Source organism: Chinchilla lanigera, unplaced genomic scaffold (assembly GCF_000276665.1).
Source record: "Chinchilla lanigera isolate Chin_1 unplaced genomic scaffold, ChiLan1.0 scaffold00155, whole genome shotgun sequence".
Classification (NCBI taxonomy): Eukaryota; Metazoa; Chordata; class Mammalia; order Rodentia; family Chinchillidae; genus Chinchilla; species Chinchilla lanigera.
In genome coordinates this window covers 649592-673235 of record NW_004955556.1, presented here as the reverse complement: position 1 = coordinate 673235, position 23644 = coordinate 649592, and the positions used below count along the sequence as shown (strand labels likewise).

Here is a 23644-nt window from a genome sequence, read left to right as displayed (position 1 = left end):
GGAACAAGAGTGCCCTGTTGCATGGCATGTATTCCCAGGGGTTTCTCCATATTTGAATGATTCACACACGTCCATGGGTGGGCATCTGCAGCCAGTGCATGGTGGGCCAAATGTGTCATTGTTCCTCTGTGTCATGGTTGTTCTCAATTGAGCGGCGGCAGCCTGCCTGAGGGCCGACGCACAATAGCGCTCGCTGCCTCCTGGCTCCCGCTGTGCGGGGGGGCCCTCCTTCTGGCGCCTATGAGGCAGGGAGCGAGTGGGTCGGAAGACCAGCACTCCCCGCCTGTGGCTCCCCGTGTGCCGGAGGCCCCTCATGGTGTTTTTGTGATTTCTTTTGTCAGTAATATCCAGTTTCATTGCACTATGATCTGATAGCATGCATGGGATAATTTCAATTCCTTTGCATTTACTTAAGCATGTTCTATGGGCTAGTATATGATCTATTTTAGAGAACGCCCTGTGTGTAGCTGAGAAGAATGTGTATTCTAATGTTGTTGAGTGGAATACTCTGTAAAGGTCTACTAAGTGCATTTGTTCACAAGCTTGGTTTAGTTCTGTTATGTCTTTGCTGATTTTTTGTCTAGTTGATCTATCTCTTTATGACAATGTTAAAGTTCCCTGTTATGATTGTGTTACTGTTTATTTGAGTTTTTATGTCTGTTACAATTTGTCTTATGTAGTTGGGTGCTCTTGTATTTGGTGCATAGATATTTATGATTTTTATCTCTACCTCTTGCAGCTTTCCCCTAACAAGTATGTATTGACCTTCTTTATCTCTTTTAATCATTCTTGGTTTGAAGTTGACATTATCTGCAAACATAATAGCTAGCCCTGCTTTTTCTGGGTTCCTGTCACATGGAGTATTGTTTTCCATCCTTTGACTGTCAATCTATGAATTTCCTTTTGAGTTAAATGCATTTCTTGTATACCGCATATTGTTGGATTTTGTTTCTTGAATAACTCTGCCTGTCTGTTTCTTTTGATTGGTGAATTGAGACCATTTACACTAATGGTTATAACTGATATGTATTTGGCTTGTCTTTGTCATGTTATTTTCCTGCTGTTGATTCCCTACTTTTCTCCTCTGTTTAGTTGCTTGCTCTGCTTGGTGGTTTCTTTCTATTGTTGTTCTTGAAATTGTGGTCATTTTTATCTCTTTGTAGAATATCTTTCAGGACTCTTTGTAAGGTTGACTTGGTGGTCATGAATTTCTTCAATTGTTCTTTGTAATGGAAGTATTTTATTTCTCCATTAATTTTGAAGGATAGTTTTGCAGGGTACATCAATCTGGGTTGGAAGTTGTTTTCTTTCAAGACCTGGAGTACCTCACTCCAATCTCTTCTTGATCTGATGGTTTGTGTTGAGAAATCTGCTGTGATTCTGAGAGGTTTTCCTTTATCGGTGATCTGTTTCTTTTCTGACAGCTTTTAGTATTATGTTCTTTTCCTGAATTTCTGGGATCTTTATTATATTTCTGGGTGTAGATTTATTTTAGTTATGGTTGATTGGAATTTTATATGCCTCACTTATATGTAGTCAGATTCTTTTTTCTATGCTTGTGAAATTTTCTATTTCTTCTGCAAATAGTCTTTTTATGTCATTGTATTGACTCCTGCTGTTTCACTGACACCTATTAGTCATATATTTCTCTTTGAATAATCTTGCAGTTGTTGAATTGTTATTTCCTGGTTCCTTGTTATTTTTAAGAGATCTTTCCTTTTGCAATCATTAGCTGCAATGCTGTCTTCAAGATCTGAAAGTCTATCTTCAGTTTTGCTTGATTTTGATGGAATTTTTAATTTCTTGGATATGTCTTTGACTCTTTCATGCATTCTAATTGTTTCCAATATTGTTCATTCAAGGTTTCCATCATTTTTCTATGTTCTTCTATTTTTTATCTGTCTTTAGATGTGCTGAGCAATTCTTTCATTATTGTTGTCATTTCTTTTTTTACCTGAGAGATTATTTCTGATCTAATTTCTTCTATAGCCTGATGGAGTTGTTTCTTTCCCTCACTTGCTATCATTTCAGGTGTTTGACTTCCAAGTGCTTCTATGTTGATGTCTTCTGGGGTTGTTCTGGGTAGGGTGGAGGTCAGAGATTGCATTTTGCTCCTTTGTTCTGTCATTTTTGAAGATCCCAAGGTTTGCTGGGATCAACATTGCTCCCACAATGGTAGAAGGGCAGGGTGCAGAGTTGCTCCCCTCCTGGGCAGCTCCCTGAAGCCCCTGAGCCTCCCCAGGTTTTAGCATCACTCCCACAACAGTGGGGCTGGGCAGAGTGCAGAGTCTCTCCCCACCTGGGCAGCTCACCCAAACTGAATTTCCCTGGGACTCAGTGTTGCTCTCACATTGCAGTGGGGGGTGGTTTGCCGAGTGCTGTCTCTCTCCTCTCAGGCAGCTCACAGAAGCTCCTGAGTTTCTCAGGGACTCAGCAGCACTCTCACAATGGCACAGGGGATGGGCTGCTGCTTACCAAAGATCCCAAAGCTCCCTGGGGCTCAGCATGGCCCCTGCAATGATTTGGGGGTGGGGTGCAGTTCACCAAGGCTCCTGAACCTGTCTGGGGACTCAGCATTGCTCCCGCAATGGTATGTGGGTTTAGGCTCATTAGCATTTTATACTTCTAGCACACAAGTTCTCTATACTTTTTTAAGATTTATTGTGAAGTCTTTAATTTCTGTTGGATGATTGTAGTTGTTTTTGTAATTTTAACTTTAGTGCCATACGTTTGTTCTGGAACATAGAAATATAATTGATTTTTGTCTGTTGATCTTGTAACTGGTGGCCTTGCTGAGTTTACTTACTAGTTTTAGGAAGACTTTTTATTTGTTTATTTTTGTAGATTCCTTAGGATTTTTTTACATAAACAATAATATCTGAAAATAGAGGCAATTTTTCCTGACCTCTTTGCTTTCTTTTGCTTTATTACACTGGTCAGGATTTCTGATACTACCTGGAATAGTGGTGATGAGAGTGGATATTTTTGTCTTGTTTCTAATTTTAAGGAAAAAGCATTTGGTCTCTTACCTTTAAATATGATGTTAGCTACACATTTTTATATATTGTTTTTCAAGTTGACAAAGTTTCTTGCTATTATTAGTTTCCCAAGAGATCTTATCATGAATGGATGTTGAATTTTGCCAAATGCTTCTTCTGTATCAACTAATATAATCATGTCATTTTTTCTCTTTAGTCTGTTAATATGGTGGATTATACTAATGGATTTTCAAATATGAGACAAGTCTTGCATTTCTGAGATGAGCCCCATTTAGGCATGCTATATAATTATTTTTATGTGCTGCTTAGTTCTATTTACTGATTTTTAAAAATTAAAAAAAAAATTGTTTTGCAGTACTGGGAATTGATCCCAGGACCTTCAGACAGAGCTACATCCTAGCCCTTTTTATTTTTTTATTGTGATCTTGCTAAATTGCCCTGGCTGGGCTTAAATTTGTGATCTGCCTTTGCCTCCCTGAGTGCTGGGCTCACAGCCCTGTGCTACCATACCTGGCCTATGTGCTAATGTATGGTTCATCGTTTTGTATCTATATAATAAATGACGTTGGTCTGTAGCTTTTGTTAGTTTGTTTTGTACTCTATTGGTCTTGTTTTGACATGAAGGCAATATCAGGATCATAAAATAAATTGGGAAGTGTCTCTCCTCTTATATTTTCTTTAAGAAATTGTATACATATGGTGTTAGTTCTTCCTTAGATGTTTAGTAGAATTCTTCAGTGAAATCATTTGGGGCTGAAGGTTTCTTTGGGGAAGTTTTATTTTTTATTTATTTATCTTTTTTTTTTTGAGGCAGGGTCTCACTATGTAGTACAGGCTAGCCTTGAACTCCCCACCTTCCTCCCCCCATCTCTGTCTCTCTTCTTGTCAGTGTTTCTAAGCATTTACTGCTATAAAGTTCCATCTCATCAATATTTTAGTGATATCTCACAAATTTTATATGCCATTTAAAATTTTTCATTCATTTCATTGTGTTTTTATAATTTCTCTCCAGACACCCTCTTTAGCCTATGGATTATTTACAAAGCACTGTTTTATTTTCAAATATTTAGAATTTTCCCTTTTTTCTTTTTTTTTTGCTGATTTCTACTTTGCTTCCACTGTGGTCAGAGAGCAAACTCATTTTGCATTATTTCAAAGAGGTTTTTTTTTTTTTGGTACCGGGAACTGAACTCAGGACCTTGCACTTGCCAGGCAGGCACTTGTGCACCTGAGCTATATACCCAGCTAATAAACTCTAGTTTTGGCTTTTTTTTTTTTTACATGAATGCTTTTCATGCTTCTATCCATCTGTACTGTTTTAGTGTTGTCTGTATGGTTTTTGCTAGGAGTTCCTATAAGCGTTACCTTATATATACAATTTAGTATAGCCTATTGGCATTAAAATTTTACCAGTTCTTACATAAAGTATAAAAAAGCTTTCTATCTTTTAAATCCCTTTTCTCTTCCCTGTTTGTAATTCTTAAATAATTTCATCATACACGTAGAACTTTATGAGGCGTTATTATAATTTTTACTTCAGCACTGAAACATAGCTTAGAAAACTCAAAAGAAAACTGAAAATAACTTCACTGAGTTAGATTTTCCTCTCCCCTTGTTCTTCCTGCCTTCTCAATGTGCAGGGTTCCCTTTTATCATTCCCTTTCCTTTTAAGAAACTCAGTTTGGCCATTGTTTTAGAGCAGGTCTGCTAGGGATAATCCTTAGGTTTCGGTGGTGCTGTGGTGCCGCGGATGGAACCCAGGGCCTCCATCCATCCTGCCTCTATCCAACTGCCCTTCCTGAACCACTCCCCATCCCAGTTCCTTTCCATCCGAGAAGATTCTCATTTGCTCTTCATTTCAGAAGGATCCTGAACTCTGTGTGACACAGAGCTTCCTTCAAGAGTGTGGACCATGCCATGCCACTTCTTTCTGTCCTCCTCCGCTTCTCAAAGAGTGTGCTGCTGTTCTGATTGCTTCTCTCCTGTGGGTAAAGTGGCATTTCTCAATGCTTTCAAGGTTTTACTTTGTCTTTGATTTCCAAGAGTGTGGCTGTGGTATGTGGGGATGTAGATTTCTTTTGATTTATCTTGTTTGTGGTTAAGTCCTTTTCTTGAGTCTTTACTTTTATGTCTTTTGCAGAGCCTTTTGAGTTGTTAGCCACTGATTCTCAGTATTTTTCTGTTCTGCTCTCTCCTCTCCTGTGGGGAATCTGGTAACGTGGAAGTTCAACCTTTTATGTCCGTCCCCACAGGCTCTATCCATTTATTTTTTCCAGTCTGTTTTCTCTATCATTCAGATCAGTGAGTCTGTTGTGCCATCTTCAAATTCACTGATTTTCTTCTCTGCCCTCTAAGTCTTGTTCTTGAATCCATCTGCTGGGTTTTTTATTTTTTTCATTTCCAAAATTTCTGTTTGGTTCTTATTTACGGTTTTTCATTTTCTGAAAGCTTTTATTTCTTTGCTGAGATTTTCTGGGTGTTTTCATTTGTCTTAAAGTGCTCAAATCTTATTGGTGCATTTTCATAATTACTCATTTAAAATATTTTTGAATAATCTTAGCATTTCTATCACCTCAATTAACATTGGTTGATTTTTCTTTAATTCATGTGGAGATCTTCTAACTTTTGGTGTGGTGTGTGATTTCCAATTGAAAGTTGGATTATTGTGTTATGAATTGCGGCTCACCTGATACTGCTGCAGCAGGTAGGGAGCAGCATGTTACAAGTGGGAGCTGCCTTCCTACAGCAGATGAAGGCAGAATCAGGCTTGTCTCGTGGAGTGTTGATGCTCTGGGCCAGGGTACTCTTTGTCACTGCAGGTGGGGTCTATGCTCTCTTCATGGTCTCTGTTGATACTGTGCAATAGAGGTTGGGGGGACTGATAACCCTCCAGTGGAGGTGGCCATCCAGCTTCTGTGTGAGACCCTCCTTGGCCTGGCAGCTGTAGAAGTTGTGATACCACCCTGCAGACCAGCGCCAGAAGTCTCTGTCCCTACTGGGCCTTTGCTGGCAGGAGGTGTGGGGGTGAGAAACTCAGTTTTTCCTAGTACTTGGCTGAGGCAGGATGGCTATTACCTAAAAGTCTTATGTCTTGAGAGGTTGCCTTTTCCTGGGTCTTGGCAGAGTGAACAGGCTTGTGTTTTCGGTTGCATTTTAGTGTTATTTTCAGCACTCAGTTGAGATATCCTGTTGCTGTCTTTTTCTGCTCTGAGTCTGGGGAGGAAAGATGCTGAGACGGAGTTGCAGAGGATTGGAAGCTCTGCACCCCAGAGAAGAAGCCCTGTGCCTCCACCTCCCAGGCTGTGAGAGGGGTTGGCAGCACAGTGAAAATCTGAGCTATGCCCACGAGCCTGGTAGTAACAGAGGAGGCAGGTGTGGCAGACAGGGTGGTGCACATGTCCATGTGTTCCTGGGCAGATGGTGTGTATTCGTGCACAGGTGTGCATTTTAGGAGCAGCACCTGCCCAAGAGTTCTGCAGCTCTGCAGAGGCCAAAGAACAAGGTGTGCAATTATCTTTCCTCTCCTGAGTCTTTCAACCTCTGCCAGTGGCCCCAGGACTCCAGAGCGTCCAGCTTCTGGAACTCCTACAGGGAAGCTGCCTGCCTGGGGGTGGATGTCAGAGCAAGCTCCTCTATTACTCAACTCCCACGTCTCACTCCCAAACCCGGCTCCTTGAGGAAGATAGATTCGCCACATTAAGCGAGCCTCGATGTGCTCTGGGAGATTGCCACTCACAAACGACTCCTGCTGTGTGCCCACAGCCCACAGCCCACCGCCCTGCACCCACTCCATTCCGGCTGGAGTTGTGGCAGATGAGATGGTGTGTAGTTTATTTTCTCCTTCCATGATGAACTTGTCAGCATTTGACCAATCAGCACAGGCTGCAGAGAGTTCATTTGCAAGGCCACCTGGCTTCCCAGTGCTACTGTCGCACACCCATTTCATTCTGGGTAATGAGCCAGGACCTCACTCCTGTAGGGTGGTGCTGAGAAGCCAGGCCCATGCAGCCTGCACACAGTGGCAAGCCTTGGACCTTTCTCAGGGAGCCTTGCTCCTGCCTGGATGAGGCTGGGCTCCTCATGTCCTCACCTGCTGCTGGCCTGGTGTTGTCTGGATGGGATGAACTGTCCAGACCTCTGCCAGTTGGTCTTTGTTGGTAAGACACCTTGAGGATGCAAACACCAAGCCAGGCTCCTGGAGCTCACAGGCCCAGGTGGGCATCATTCGCCACACCTTCCACTGGGTTCTATATCATACTCTGGGCATGGCCAAGCATCCTTGGCTCCATTCTGCCCAGGACCCTTTAGTGACTCCCTGTTGTTAGTGGGTGAACTCTACTCTCCAGGACGGGCATTCATGCCCCTGGATGATCTGCTCCCAACTGGGCACTGGTGTTCATACTAGGATCTCACCCAGCTTTCCCTGTTACTGGGTAATCATTCTGATCCTTGCTCACAATCAAGTCCTTGGAAATGGCTTATGTCAAGCCATTTAGTCTCTGATGATAAGTGCACATGCTTAGCCCGGACCCTACACACAACAGGTGCTAGGCAGAGGTTGACTAGTACCTCACCCATGGTGTTCTTCCAGCCTCAGCTAAGTGCTACGGCCTTTACCCACCCACTGTAGGCCAAGCACCCACCCACAAGCTCTGCCTCCCATCCCGCTGTTCTCTGGCACTGAGGCCTTCTACCTGTAGGCCTCTCCCAGATCAGAACCTGACCTTAGCTAAGGCCTCCCAAGGCCTAAGAATACCAAGGAACCTTGACAGACATGGCTAGTACATGGACAAAAACACCCACATATCCAGCCTCACCTTGTCTCACACCCTGCCATCCCAAGCTATTGGTCTCCTGCCCTCCAAGGGCCCTGGGCATTTCCTGATAGCCTGGCTGGGTCCCCTCTCTGAGCTGGGTCACAACCAATGGTGAGGAAGGATACTTCCTGTGCCCACAGACCTGGGGATAGGACCAGAGGAGGGCTGGGGGACACAGGCACTGGGCAGTAGCCATTACCTGGGGAACAGGGGTTTGGGTGGCAGTAGGGTCACATGCTGTGTTGCAGGAGGCAGTATCACCCCACAGGCCCATGGCAGGTGCTGTGCAAGTTTGCCCTGGTGAACAGAGCAGAGCTTCCTGTCTGCAGGTGGCAGGATGCAGAGTACTCAAGTAATCCCGAGGGAAGGACCAGCCAGCTGGTGTGTCAGGGAGCTGGGGAGGGTTTGAGATGTGGGAATCTGTTGGGTAGCATAGCAGAGGGCTAGGCTGGGACAGCCTGCAGGGCGGTGAGGATGTGGAATGTGTGCAGGTGTCCAGCAGGGACATGAGATGCCGTGACCCAGAGGGCAGCCAAGGGTGGCCCCAGAGCCTGGATGCTGGCATTAAAGTTCATGTTCCCCTCAGGGGCAGCTCAAGGAGGTGAGGGCAGGGTGGTGGCAGGCCCATGCTGTCCTGTGCCCTCGGACCCCATGGCATGGCAGCAGGAAAGGACAAGACATGTGCAGGGACCCACAGGATCAAGAGGAGTATGGGGGCCCCAAAACTCACCCAGACAGGAAGGAGATAAACGAATGGGTATCCCAAGAATGGGGTGGCTCCCAAGAGCAGAAGGCCTACATGGTATACATCTCCTGCCCCAAGGATCTGCCAAAAGTAGAAGACATGGATAGGGACATCGGTAGACACCTATCACAAACCTGGAGAAATCGCCTGAGCAGGGCAGGGACTGGCCAGATGGCTATGTGCCTGGCAGGGACTGAGGAGACCTTTGAGAGGATTTAGAGATGCAGCAGCCATACTGGAAGGGAGAGCTTTCTTCATTTCTGGGAAAAGCAAAATGGAGGCCAGAGTTCCTGCCATCAAACCTGCCTTCCAGGTGGCTGAATGGAGGATGGTGGAAAGAAAGGCAAAGAATACATACTGGTTCTTGAGGGAGGCTTTGTGGAAGCTGTCCTAGAGTGTCTCTAGATATTGTTGGCAGAATTTACACACCTGGTTGCCCCTGGGCATAAGGAGGGAGGCTGAGGGATGTAGCTTTCACTGATAGTCCATGTGCCAAACTAAAGGCCAGGGTTCCTTTGACAGGGGCCCAGGGTTCTGTGGCAGACAGCTCACTGTCTCTGCCATAGAATGCCCTGTGCCTCTGCACATCCCTTACCCCAAACCAACAGCCAAGGGGAGGGAAGCAGGCAGCAGGCAACAGCTTTCCTTCAGATGTTTCTGGGAAACTCTGATTACAGTTTGGCCCTGAGTTCAGATCTTTGGGAATCACAGCTCAGGGCACACACACATGCCATGCCCGGGTGTGGCTGGGGCTCCCTTCATGCTGGGGCTGGATGGGACTTCTGCAGGGACCCTGGGGCAGGTCAGTGGTCAGGACAGCTGTGGCTGCTGGACTACAGCAGGTGCTTAGGGAGGCCAAGCAGGCCCCAAGGCCACCAAGCTTGCCTGTCCTGCCCTGCAGATTCCACCAACCGTGACTCGCTGGACATGATTGAGCGCTGCATCTGCCTGGTGTGCTTGGATGCCCCCAGCGGTGGGGACCTCAGTGACACCCACAGGGCGCTCCAGCTCCTCCATGGAGGGGGCTGCAGCCAGAACGGTGCCAACCGCTGGTATGACAAGTCCCTGCAGGTAAGTGGCCCATGGCCTGCACAGGTCTTCAGTGGCCCAGGACAGGGGCGGGGAACTGGAACTGGTGACCAGGACAGCAGAGGGCTCAGAGTAGGTAGGATACTGGTCACGTCTGAATGGCCAGGGCTCTTCTACAAGGAGTGGCTGGGCTAGCTGAAACTCCCTCGCCATCCTGGGGCCTTTGTGGGAAGCCCTGGTCACACCTGGGGCTCATTCCAGCTGACCTGGGTCACACCTGGGCACCCTGGTGGGACAGAGTGCCATGGTTCCACCATGGGAATCCTCAACACCTTCAGCAAGAGCTGTGTCTGATCCCTGAGACATCAACATTGCCAAATGTCCGCCTGCTGGCTGGGCTGTTCCAATATACCTTCCTTCCTCCCTGAGCAGTAGGGCAGCCTGCATCTCCACAGAAAAGTCCTAAAATTAAATCAAATAAAATATTTCAGGTTTTCCCCTTCTCATGATCACCTACCCATGCATACAGGATGAGTTGAGTCCGACGATCATTCTCGTTTCCCCATCCTCTCCTCCCAGCAGAGTGATACAAAATCTGACCTTACTATTTATAAAGCTGCTACACTCCCACAAGGGCTGTCTCATCCCTCCTTTGTGTTGATGTTTCTCCCTGTGGTATGCATTTCATTTAGCATCTCCTTTCTTCTTACTCTTGTCCTTTTGGCTGGTTTGATGCACCCTAATCCTGCCTCCCGTCACCATGGAAATACATCTAAGATAACTGACTTATCAAGGGGACAGGTTTACTTTAGCACAGTTCCAGAGGGTTCAGTCCATGGCAGCTTAGTGCTGTTGCTTTGGGCCTGTGACAGGGCAGGATGTCACGACTGAGATGTCTGTTCATCTCATGGCAGCCAGGAAGCAAAGAGACACAGAAAGGGACCCAGTCCCAACGTCCCCTTCAAGGTCACAGCCCCAGTGACCTGACTTCCTCCCACCAGGCTCCACATCCTACAGGGTCTACCCCCTCCCTGTAGCACCACAGGCGGGGACCCAAGTCAAAGGACTTTGCTGGACATTTCAGATCCAAACTTGAATAGCTCCTTTTCTAAATCAGCTAAATAAAGCCTTGGTGAAGTCATATAAATTGAAATCATAAGGCTTCTGTCTAGTGCCTGAGCAGCCTACATGCACGCATTCCCTACTTTCCACCTCCAGCTAGTGAACTGGGCCTTCCTAAGTAGGTATTAAATGAGAGTCTTCTGAAGCCCATCAAGCTAGAGGGGCTGGACACGGCTCCTGCAGCTCCACAGGTTGGAAGAAGTAGGATCTTGGGTCCTGGTTGCAGCTAACAGAACATTCTCTGCCTGCCCTCTTCCCTTCCCACCCACATCCTTCCCTGTACAGGACATCCTCCATCTATCCCCTTACTTCCAGTCAAGGTATGTTCTTTTCCCTGGGAATCTGCTCACCACCCAAATTGGATCGTCACACTTCACTGACTTCCTGTGAAGCACCCAGTAGTTACTCAGGGATGGACTTGAGTCTCCATCTGGGAATGAAACCTAACAGTGGCCAAACACACAGGACACATCAGACAGACAGTCAGAGAGGGCACTGTGGGGTGAGGACTGTGCTGTGCTCTGGAGTGGGGACAGGCCAGGCCAGTACACAGGGCCTCTGTGGGGAGGCTTCCCACCCAGCTCAGCAGTGTCTAGAGACTCTCCTGCTGCTGTCACTGCACTGCTCCCTTTGGGAAGTGCTATCCCTGATGTCCATGAAGAAGCTATGCCTCTGTCTGTGTGAAAGAGCTGACCTGGTGCCTGCCCCCTCTCTGATACAGTTCGTGGTGGGCCGAGATGGCACATGTGGCGTGGTGTGTGAACACTCTCCATTTGATGGCATTGTCCTGGTGCAGTGCACGGAGCACCTGCTCAAGCACATGTGAGTCTGGGCATGAGCAGAGGGGACCAGGAGAAACCAAGGGGTCCCAGGGGGCTTTGTCAGGCTGGAAAGTGGCTTAGCAGGGAACACATTTGGAGATCAGTGTGATTGTGGTGTCATGAGACTTATGGGCCCAGATGGAAGGCGTGGACTGCAGGAAATATTGAAGGTCTTTGGGGAGAGGGTGGGATGAGGCCTCAGGATGTCTGCTGTGGCCCTAGGAAGCCCTGTCCCTTCCTGCTGCCTGTCCAGAGCCAGGACTGGGCTGATGTGACCCGCACAGAGGGGGTCCCTGGTCCTGGGGTGCTCTGTCCCACTCACAAGTTTGCTCACTATCTTTAGCATCTTCTCCTCGCTTCTAGTTCTCAGTTTGTTCCATAAACTCCTTGACGTCACTGGAACCCAAACCAACGCTGCACACAGAATGACATAACTAACTGCTACATTTCCCTGATGCTCCTTGTGTGAGAGTCATTGGTATGACTGGTTTAATAGGAACCCAGGGAGAAGAAATGCTGCTCAGGTGGGAGGATCAAGAGTTTGTGTCCAGTCTGGGCAATTTAGTCACTTAGTAAAACAGTTTCTCAAAGTTTAAAAATTTAAAATGCCTGTGGATGTACCTGAGTATGAGGGCTTTGTGTTCAACCCTCAGTAACAGCAATAAAAAAGAAAACACGCCTGCCTGGCAAGAGCAAGGTCATGAGTTCGGTTCCTGGTACCAGAAAAAAAAAAAAAAAAAAAAAAAAAAAGAAAACAAAGAGACAAAGAAAGGAAAGAAGGAAGGAAACAAAAGAGGAAGGGAGGGAGGGAGGAAGGAAGGGAGGAAAGAAAGAAAAAAAAGAAAGAAAAAAGAAAGAAAGAAAGAAAGAAAGAAAGAAAGAAAGAGAAAGAAAGAAAGAAAGAAAGAAAGAAAGAAAGAAAGAAAGAAAGAAAGAAAGAAAGAAAAAAGAAAAAAGAAAGGGAGGAAGGAAGGAAGGAAGGAAGGAAGGAAGAAGGAAAGAAAAGAGGAAGAAAGAAAAAAAGGAAGGAAAGAAAGAGAGGTCAAAAGTGAGCATCCTCTTTAGAGTAAGGCAGGCTGGATAGAATCCCAGTTGTCCTCTCATGGATTTTGGTGGCTTCTTCAAGCCTGTTTATTTACCTGCACAGTGGCTTGGGGCGCTGTTCAGCCCCCTGAAACTCCAAGGCTGCACACACTACCAGCTAGGATGAAAGTGGGGATAGAAAAAGAATGCCCCTCCAGGGGCAGGGCCTCAGTCTCCCCTCTGTGCCACAGGACAAAGAGCAGCAAGAAGCTCGTCCGAGAGGACTCTGTCAGCGAGCTCCCAGCACCCAGGAGGCTGAGATGGAAATGCTCCCCGGAAATCCAAGGCCACCTGGCCTCTTCAGCAGAAAGGCTCCAACGGTAAGGGGGTGACCCAGGAGGTGCCTGGGCAATGCTCCTTGATGACCCAGGGACCCAGCAGCCCTGCCTCCCCAGGCTGCACCCCACCTGCATGCCGCAGAAGAGGTGTAATCAGACTTAGCAGAGCCAGGACTCTGGGGAAGTGACCTTGCTGAGGTGTCCATCATTTCCATAAATGCAAACACACAGCCACTCCCCCACCCCAAATGGGCTTCGCCTCACTGAGCAGCTCAGGGGTGGGAGCCTCCCTGCTCCATAAACAGCTGGTTTGAATAGGTCGTTTGAATCCAAGCTGTTTCAGTGTGCTGAGTTCACAGGGCGCTTGGCAAGAGGCCTCTGTCCCTGAGGGTACAAGTGATTAGACCCTAACCTAATGGGGCCAGGCAAGGGGGCGTCCTAGACCTCCCGAGTGTGTGGGACCTGGGAAAAGAGACATGCGAGTGCTCAGGGTCTGTCCCCTGCCCCCAAAGCAACAATGTGGGAGGCAGGAAGTACCAAAGCAGAAGCAGGTGGGCAGACCTGAGCCCACCAAGAAACTGAGGTGAACTGCTAGACAGTCAGGGAGGGTTTTGAAGTGTCCGCCACAGAGGCAGGCTGACCCCTAGGGAAGTGGAGAGCCCTACTGACATTTCAGCCTGCAGGGGGCCTCCGGGGCAAGGAGGTGGTCAGGGCACCCCCAGGGGACAGCTACTTACTGTCAAGGACCTAGATGGCTCTTGTTTCTGGAGCATAAGGAAAGCCTGTTGGGGAGGCAGGAGCAACTCCAGGGATGGGATGTGGTCAGGCAGGGCCAGGGCAGGGGGTTGCAGCCTGGCTCTGTGATGGTGACAGTGACGGCAGTCTATCCAGGAGTCTGTTCTCAGGTGGGACTCAGGAGTGAGTTCTGGCCCCCAGAACTCCTAGTGGGAGGAGAGTTGGAGGACAGGCAGGGGACACAGGCCTGGCTAGAAACCGCGCCAGGCATCAGTAGGACCCCAGACTCCTCACAAAGGAGAAGATGAGATGGTGTGGGGACGGTGTGGATACAGGAACTTGTCCCGTTATTCTGATGATGACAAAGGCCCAGCTGTGTCATGGGAGCCTATGGAACTTTCTGGATAACATACTTTTGGGTCACCGATGAAGCCCCAGGGGGCGTCCTGGATCTTCAGGAGCAGATGCCCTCTCCCCCAGAGTCCACACAGATGTGGGACAGATATGCCTTCTCCTTGGGTCAAACGATCAGAGCGGCCTCTTCAGGCCTACCTTGTGGTGGGGAGTTTATTTGTGGGCAGCACTGGCCCTGCCCATGCAAATGCACTCACTCTGCCCCGCCTGCTGCTCCCAGCCTGGCTGCTGCAGCTGGGCCACCTCCCCTCCCCCAGGCAGCACCACCCCTGTCTGGCCAGGCACCTTCTGCTCAGGGCAGCTTGGCCCCATGTGCTTCTGCCACTTGCATGGTCAGCATGTCTGTGACAGTCCAGGTGCACGAAGTCCGTCCTCACCTGGTGTAGTGGCAGGCCAGGCCGGAGCATCACAGTGGGCTTGGGGCTCATGTGACCCAAGTGCCTTCCTCTGCCCTCCAGAATAGTGAAGAACCTGGACTTCACTGTGTATAGATTTACCGGCTATGGGAAGACATTCATCAAGAAGCAGAAGTGCAGCCCTGATGCCTTCATCCAAGTGGCCCTGCAGCTGGCCTTCTATAGGTGAGACCCACGGTGATGACTCCAGAGTCTGCCACAGTGGCTTTCTGGGCCCCCCATTCTGATCTGGAGAGTGACCAAAACTGGCCCCAGGAAGGAAAGGGAAAGACACACAAGCAGGGACAGCTAATGTGACTATGACTCAGCCCCCTAACCCTGCCATCATGAAGCTTTGAGACTGGCCAATCAGGCTGTGTCATGCACCACAGTGACCCTCCAGTGCCCATACAGAGCGTCCTCCTTCCCACCCACTACCTCCACTTGCTTCTCCATTTCCTTCCTGAGGAGCTGCCTGGGGCTTTCTTCCATGCAGTTCCTCATCCTACTTCAGTGTCACCGACGCAAGTCAAGGTCAGGACTCACTGTGAGCCTCTGGGCAGCCGCTGCCCCTCTCTGAGCTCTGTGTCTTTTTCCTCCCCATTCCAACACCAAGTACTGGACTGACTGCCGGAAAGAGGGTGTGGAAACCAAGTGTGCAGACTCTGAGGGTGCTTGCTCAGTTCTCATGCATAAGGAAAGAGGTGTTCCCTGGCCAGTGGCACCATCTCTGTGCTTGGAGGGCCAGGATGCCAGAACCATCCATGGGGAGGCAGGGCACACCTTGCACCCACCCAGCTCCAAGGACTGTCCTGGTTCAGCCTCCTTGGAGAAGGAGAGATACAGCCTTGGTGCCCATGGGCATAATGCCACCTAGACTATCCCCTCCTCACCCCTGCCTGGGTCCAGAGGTCACACTGAATTATTTTAAATAAAACCAAATCCCTCCAGGGTATGAACGATTAATTGCACAGTTACTCCATTCTGCAGTATTCATCAAACACTCAGTGGATCCCCCAGAAAATTCCAGCTTCCCCAACAGACTGAGGATGTTTTAGAAATCACCAGGTACCTCCTCATTTTCCATCAGCACAGCATTCCCATCTTCTTTACATGTGTGTGACTCTTGCTATTAGAGGCTCCCAGCATTCATCTTGGGGATTCTCCTGAATCCTATCAATGTTAAAATGAAATACCAAGCCAAGTTGAGTGAGGACTATAACAGTGAAGCCTGCCAAGGCTATTTTTCTTTCTGTGTTTATGATTCCCTCAGAATAAATTACCACTTGCCATTCATTTTTATCTTCTGCAGGCGCCACCTGAGACTGGTGCCCACCTATGAGAGCGCATCCATCCGGCGGTTCCGGGAGGGGCGGGTGGACAACATCCGGTCAGCCACTCCAGAGGCACTGACTTTTGTGAGAGCCATGACTGACCACAAGGCTGCTGTGCCTGTAAGTCCCACTCTGGCCTGGGAGCCACCCAGAGGCCAGTGACACCTGCCTACTCTCTGGCTCTGTTGACCATGCAGCTGAGATCTCAAGTCCTAGGCATTGACTCTCTTCTCTGTCACAGGCTTCTAAGAAAGGACAGCTCCTGAGGGAGGCCATCCGTGCCCAGACTGAGTACACTGTCATGGTGAGTGATGTTATGCACCTGGTGACTATAGCATCAAGGCGGGGGCTGCATGAGACCCTGTGTCACAGCTCAGCCACCAATGGCCTGGTAACATGGTAGGCTATCCCCTCTCACAGCCTCCTCTTTCTTGCTTTTAGAATGTAGGTAACATACTATTCCTGCTTGTCCACCAGATCTTAAAAGAGCAGAATGAGTGGCATTTGAAATCCTTTGGAATAATAGCTCACAAAATGTACAGCACTTTACAGTTTATACAAGAGAACCCAAAGGTGAGGGTTTGGGGCTCCAGCCTAGAAAATGAGGCAGCCTGCACTCTGGCATAATCACAATGAATGAGGTGATGTTCATTCCCACCTCAGGCTGATTTTGCCTCTTGTTTCCTGCGTATTTATTTATGCCACCACCGAATAGAAAGTCTTTGCTGAAAATTAATACTGAAGTCAAAATTGGAAGAGGAATGTCTTCCTAGCTTAGGAAAATAACTTATTTTTTGTTAGTACAAAGTCATCATCTGCATACAGAAAATAGAGAATGAACATCAACTGGGCTGGTGATCAATGTACTTACTGCAAACTATTCTAACGTTGTCTGCAGAGGATCTGATAACCTACGGAAAGGATTGTTCAGATTCCACTCTCTGCAATTGAAAGCAAGCATAGTGTACTTCTATGTTTCAGAGTCAGTGTAGACTTTCCTCTAACTCAGTGGTAGCTCTGTAATTTATCTCAATAGTTTTGTGTTTGTTCTCTTTGGGGAAAACTAAGCACAGCTTTCTAATACTGTAACACATTAACTGAGATAGAGACAGAGAAAAGGTTTATTCTGGTACATAGTTTCCAATAGTTCAGCCATGGTCAGTTGGCCCCATTGCTTTGGGGCTGTGGTGAGGCAGAGCATCATGGCAGGAGCCCATGGTGGGGCAAAACCTTCAACTCATGATGGGAAAGAAAGAAGGAGAGGAAGAAGAAGGACTGGGAACCCACCATTCCTTCAAGAGGATGCTTCCAGTGACCAGGAGACCACACAATATCACCTCCCCAACTGGCATGAAGCTGGGGACTAAGCCTTTATTTAATACATGAACCTCTGAGGGACATTTCAGACCCAAGCTACAGCAAAAACCCACCTCTGTGATCTATGGATATGTTGTTGCTGTTGTTGTTGGTAGTGTTGCTGTTATTGTTGTAGTGTTGCTGCTTTAGGCCAGGTGAGGTGCCAGGTGCTAGAAAACAAACCCCAGAGCTCATAAATCCCATCCTTAAGAGAGTCTATCTTGTGGTATGAGGAGAAGTCTTCCAAGTTAAGTCCAAATCCATGTGGAAAGAGCCCTCAGGAAGTAACAGTGAACATGGAGAAGAAAGCTTTTTCCTCTGCTGGTGAAAGACAGTCAGGAAGACTTTGTAGAGGAAGTAGTACTGCAACTCAGCCTTGAAAGACAAAGAGAGGGAAGGGGGCCCTGGAAGAACAGCAGGTGCACAGGCAGAGTCTTGAAGGCCTAAAACATACTGAGGAGGAGCAAGTAGATCAGTGTGTGGCTTATGAAGACCAGAATACAGGAGGGCTGGACTTTCTGTTACCAGTGTTGCTCCAGTGTGGGGCAAAAGGGTTGGTTGGATGGGAGACAGCTTGCCAAGAAGCAGAGATACCAGTTAGGAAGCCATGCTGTATTGCAGGGTGAGGAGAGGATGACTCAGACTTCTGCTTCAGCATGGCAAATTGAACAGGGGGCTCACTGGCACTCACCCTGAAACTTTCTAAAATAACAGTCAGGGCATTTTTAATGCTATGAATTCATGAGGGCAAAGAGAATGGAGGGGAGGTGACAGCAATTGTTTGAGTGGGAAAACAGAACAGATGACAATTGAATTACTAAGCAGTGAAAGAGGGTGGTGAGCCTTGGAAATACACAGACACCGGGAACACCCCCCAAAAATATGAAGGGTATTCTCCAGAACTGAAGAGCCTGAGTTTCTATATTGAGAGAATTCATCAAGTATGTTACATAATACATAGAAAATACTCATACCATGAAAACTTCACAGCAGTGAAGACAAAGAGAAGCTCCTAAAATCTCTCATAGAAAAAAGAAGAAATACAAGAACAGAAATAAAGATGACTTCTAACAACATATTTGGGAGGTAGATAGTGGAGAAATGCCTCTAATTCTAAGGGGAAATGAGCTTCAGTAAATTCCATACCCAGCTAAATTATCATCAAGTTTGAAGATACAATACAGACATTGTAGACCGATAAAGTCTTAAAAATTTTACTTATTATGCAATCTTTGTTATTGCTCCTGGAGGATGTAGGCCTCCAAAATGGGGAAATAAAAACATAAAAGACAAAGTTATAGGCTCTAAAAGTTAGAAGACTCAAAGCGAGAAAGTGGTAGAAGGACTCCCCAGGATGACAGCAAAAGGATTTCCCAAGTCAACAGCTGTTCAATAGGTTTAGACAGCACTCAGTTCATAGAGGAGCAAGAAGTGGGAGGAGAAATAAAATTCTGGCTGAAAATTTAGGAGTCCATTAATAATCAGACACACTGAAAGCTAAATGAGGGGGAAAATCCCCACAATATAATGATTTAAAGAATGTCAATTCTAGGGGGAAAAAAAATTCCAATAAAAAAGGAAATCTAGCCATAGTGTACTACAGGACCCAGTTGTGAATACTTACATAATCATATCATACACTCTCTCTCTCTCTCTCTCTCTCTCTCTCTCTCTCTCTCTATATATATATATATATATATATATATACAGTGACCAAATAAAGAGAAGGATGTGTGTTGGCAGAGTAGGGACATGTTTAAAAAGTCAAAGCTTCATTTCTATCCCAAGAAGATTGCAAGTAAAACAAGAAAAGGCAATTGTGGCATTTTAACCATGGGTCTGGAACAATGAAAGTGAAAAACAAAAGCAATAGCTAGAATTGCTTCTGTAGATGTGAATCAGTGCTGGCAAGGTGACACGAGCCTGTGGTTTACTTGGACTTTAAAATTATGTAAATATGTAACTTTCACAACAAATTTAAATATATGAAATTTTCAAGAAAACTATCCTCCTGCCTTGCCGTCCAGTTCTGCTGAGCAATCTACTCTAACTTGACAAGAATAACTGACCAAAGAGATGAGGGTAGGGAAGAGAGAGATAAAGATCATAGGTAGATGAATATGATTCCCGGTGGCCCAGAGGGTAAGGGAAAGAGAAAGGAATCAGAAAAGCCACCCGATAGCTGGTGAGCACACTTGGTGGTAATGAGTGATGGAAGTTCCCATGAGGGGCAAGGTGGTCCAGGTTCCCACTCACAAACTCTGTCCCCCATGTGTGCCTCATCCAGTGTATGATTGCACGGTATTTGCATGGCTGGTGACTCTGCCCCCATGTGACTAGAGGCTCAGTCTCTGGCTGCCTTCTTCTCCATTCCCGGTGCAGCACCAGGCAGCTTTGGGTGTCTAGGAGGCAGTCAAAGGTCTCTGCATGAGGGACAGAGCCCTGAGGTATTGTCTTTGCCCCTCTTTATGGCTGTCCCCAAAACCACCTGTGAACTCATGCTTTCTTTGTATTACTGGTTCAGAGATGGTGGAGACAGGTGAGTGGTGATGGGAGGGTTCCCAGTCCTTCCTCTAGGTCCTAGCCGGCACAGCTGAAGTGAGTTGTGGGGCTGGGATGGAGTTCAGCGGCGAGTGCTGGCCTCCCATGCATGAGGCTCCAGGCTCCACCTCTAGCACTGCCAAATAAGTAAATAAGAAGAATAAAATGAGTTGTGCTGTGCACCTTGTCTTTCATACTATAATTAGGTGCCTTCTGAGATATAGGCCTCAGCGTCATCTTTATGCATCATTCTCAGCTGCACAGAGCAGCTGTCAGATCCCAGAATGTGCTGTGTAAACCCAAGCACAGTTGCAGGAGGGAGCCGTCCTGCAGGTTGGGGCCTTAGCAGCTGCCCTGCAACAATTTTACATAACTGGGATGCAGAGATCCGATCACCCTGATGCTAACCTGAAGTTTATTGTTATAGGCTAGGGATGCCCCCTGCCAATCTCCGTCCGCCCCCCAAACTGCCCCGAATAATCATGGAATCAAAAAACAAGAATATGGTGCATGGGAGAGATGGGGAACAAGGGCCTGGCCCCTTTTGGTCCCTTTCACTGTTATCCTGCATTTGATAGGAGCTTAACTATCTTTGTAATTAAAAAAAAACCTCTTGTCATTCAATCAGCTCTTTCCCCTTGAAGGTCAGCAAAGCCTCTGCTAAGATACCTGCTTTCTGGCACAAAATGGTTTCTTAGATTATGGATCTAGTTTCAGTGGACTGGTCCTGGGCCCATGATTCAGGGACATACCCTATGCTCACTAGCCCCTCCTCATTGGTCTTTTGCTGGAGGATGCAGCATTGTGGAGCAGAGCAGAGGCCACAAAGGAGTCCAAGCCTCCTCTGCTACCTTTCCCCAACCCTCAGGCCATAACGGGGATGGCTATTGACAACCACCTGCTGGGACTTCGGGAGCTGGCCCGGGACCTGTACACTGAGCCGCCTGAGATGTTCACAGATGAGACATACCTGACCAGCAACCGGTTTGTTCTCTCCACCAGCCAGGTAGGACTGCCTGTTTAGCCATCACTGTCAATGTCACTGAAAGGCCTTGTGTGACCACTAGGCTCTCTAAAGAGATCTCAGGGATTGGGAGGCCCCAGCTGGCATCACCAAGCGTGGACTCTGTCAGCTTCTGCCTCTTCTGTTTTAAAAATGTATATTTTATTTTTAACTGACACAGTAATTATACATATTTCTGAGGTACAGTGTGATATTGCAGTTTGTATGCACTATGTGTAACGGTCAGATTAGGGTAATTGGCGTTTCTATCACATTTATCATTTCTTTGTGTTAGGACATTCAAAACCCACTCCATCAGCTGTTTTGAAATAGTCAGTTAATTGTTACCAACCATAGCTGTCCTACTGGGCTTCAGAAACTTAGATGTGAGCCCTCCTCCCTGAGTGCACCTTACACCCATGACCATCTTCTCCATCAACCCACCCTCCCCTGCTTGGCCCTGCCTCTCAAGAGCTCTTCTACTTTAGGCAAAAGGACCTGAAGCTCAGAGCCCTGGTTCTCCTTTTCTAAATGGGAGTTGTCAGGGACTCCACCTTAGCCAAAAAGGCAGGGCAGGCACAGCTGTCCTGGTGCTCCAGCCATGAGGCAGCACTGCCTTCACACCCCTCGCTTGAGGGTGCTGTTTCACTGTGGGGACCCCAGGTTCGGGAGCCCTTGGGCCTGAACACCACACATCCCCAGGTGACAGGCGTCACCCCATAGTGGAAGACTGGCCACCTGCCCATCTACACTGTGCTGCAGATGGCCCCGTCTGTTGGAGGACACAGTTGCAAAGACAGGACGAAAACCACCAGTGGGGGTCTGCGTGGAGGGGAGGAAGTGCCCCCATGCTCACCCAGTTACTAAGGCTCCACCTAATCTGTGAACTGCTGGACATGGCAATCAAAGGGTTGATGAAGCTGTGCTGGAGGATAAGAGCCCACTCAGTGATTTCGTTTTGTCATCACGGTGGTGAGCTTGCAGTCACGAACACACGAAGTCAGAGCACAGCAACATAAATTCTTCAGGAAACCAACCATGGGCGAAAAGTGCTCTGGAATGGCTTTCTGGCCGGCGGCTATCGTACGGCAAATTTATCTGACAATGCGGTGACTCTATTAGCAAGACTAATGGTTTGTTCTGCCCCATTCAAACAGCCAGTGTCACTTCCAAAGACAGAGAACACAGCACTAGAAACCTGTGGGTTTAAACAAGTCTGGTCTAGTACCAACCTAAGAACCTTTCCTCCCCCTAGGAGCAGCTAATAAAATTAATTTGGGGTGTAGACTTTTTTGGTGGTTATTTTCCAGCTGGAAAGTGGTGCTTGTGGCTTGAATGCCTTCCAAGACACTTGCTTGGTTTGTGATCCAGCTTGTAAAATCCCAGTGCTCTGAATTCAAAGTGTCTTAGGCGCAGAACTGAAACTCCAGTTGACGGCAACCTTTGAAATGCCTGGTGCTGGGTAATTGTGCGTGGCCCAGGCTGCGGGGAGAAAATCCGACCAGCCAGGCAATTCTGACAGTAATTAAAGATCTGGGGGAAATCAACAGAGGAGATGGGCCAGATTTCCTCCAGTTCATAAACTGCTCCCTGTGGGAAGCCATCTACCGCTTGGGTGCCACTGGGGTACCTTTTAGTAAATTACCCTGATTGCCACGGTGTCTCAGATGGCCCCCAGGTGAAGGAGAAACTCAGCCCCTATCCCAGTTCACTTGGGATCTTCCAACTCACAGCACAGCATATTGTACCCTGGGGAGTGGGCCTGGGGTCCCCTTCCTTCCACAATCATGCAGTAAGATGGTTTGTTTTTACGATGCTGGCTGTGTTCACCCATGCCAAAGTAATTGGTTGATTTGGTAAATTCAGTCAAAGCCCCAGGGTGGAAATAATCAGAGAAGCCCATCCCAGCAGAGGCTTGGGATGTTGGGATGCCCCCAATTCTCGCAGGTTCAAAGGTTGCAGTATGTTGCTGCTGCTGCTGCTCACGTGTGCTCTCTTCCAGGTACCCACGAGCATGGAGATGTTCTGCTGCTATGGCCCTGTGGTCCCCAATGGCTACGGTGCCTGCTATAACCCCCAGCCTGAGACCATCCTCTTCTGCATCTCCAGCTTCCACAGCTGCAAGGAGACCTCATCCATGGGGTTTGCGGAAGCTGTAGGGGCAAGCCTAGCTGACCTGAGAGCCCTGTGTAGCCTATCGCAGCCCCCTGACTGCAAGCCACTCGTGACAGAGGGGAAGGCTATGGGGCCCAGCCAGGGTTACCAGCCTTGACTTCAGCTCTGAGTCCAGCCCTCTGCACTTGCCAGACTCTGCCTCAACCTTGTTCTCATCCCTATCCCCATCCCCACTTTCTGCAGCGTCCTGGTCCCTGGGCTCAAACCATAGGCAGGTTATCGCCTAAGCTGGAGTGTTGAGAGGAAAAGGGTGCCTTGTGAGGCGCAGGATGGCCTGTGCCATGGGAATGAGGCCGTCCTTGTTCCCAGGTGGTGAAGTCCCCAGCAAACCCCTCCCTCCGTGCCCCTCCAGAGCTTAATGCTCATGTTCCTTCCCCTGCAGGACCTAGCATGTCTGGAGGTGTTTCTGCTGAGCAAAACAATGAGTCACTCTATACGCACCATGCACACAAATGAATCATGGAGGCAGAGGCTAGCTCGGGGTCATTACCCCCTTTTCTTTCTGAGAGGAGTTGCAGGGAGGCTTTGTTTTGAGGTTCAAAGCATCTGATGGTGGCATTCAGGGTCTGCACTGAGCCATACAGTCCTGTCCACATCCACTCTCCGCACACAGAGCCCACGTTCGTTTGCAGCAGGGCAACCTGCATCCCAGGCACGTTTCTCCCTCCGAAGGGTAGCCTTCTGTTGTTCAGGAAATCTCACCCAGCTTCTGGGAAAGAACAGCATCATGTGCATCAGTGCTGGAGTCCTTGGCGCGCTCTGCTTTTTGGGTGGCATCAGGAACAGGTGGAGCAATC

At 47.9% G+C, this 23644-nt stretch overlaps 1 protein-coding gene across 1 annotated transcript in view; it reads left to right on the top strand.

The window, feature by feature from the left end:
• The window catches only part of Chat (choline O-acetyltransferase), a 44846-nt gene extending 21900 nt beyond the window's left edge, over positions 1-22946 (top strand). Inside the window, exons 8-15 of the mRNA XM_005412567.2 lie at positions 9463-9632; positions 11434-11534; positions 12808-12936; positions 14502-14624; positions 15751-15892; positions 16014-16076; positions 20538-20675; positions 22675-22946. Coding sequence (XP_005412624.1) covers positions 9463-9632; positions 11434-11534; positions 12808-12936; positions 14502-14624; positions 15751-15892; positions 16014-16076; positions 20538-20675; positions 22675-22944 — 1136 coding nt within the window. The 3' untranslated portion in view covers positions 22945-22946. The remainder of the gene's footprint in view (positions 1-9462; positions 9633-11433; positions 11535-12807; positions 12937-14501; positions 14625-15750; positions 15893-16013; positions 16077-20537; positions 20676-22674) is intronic.
• Positions 22947-23644: the final 698 nt, after the last annotated feature.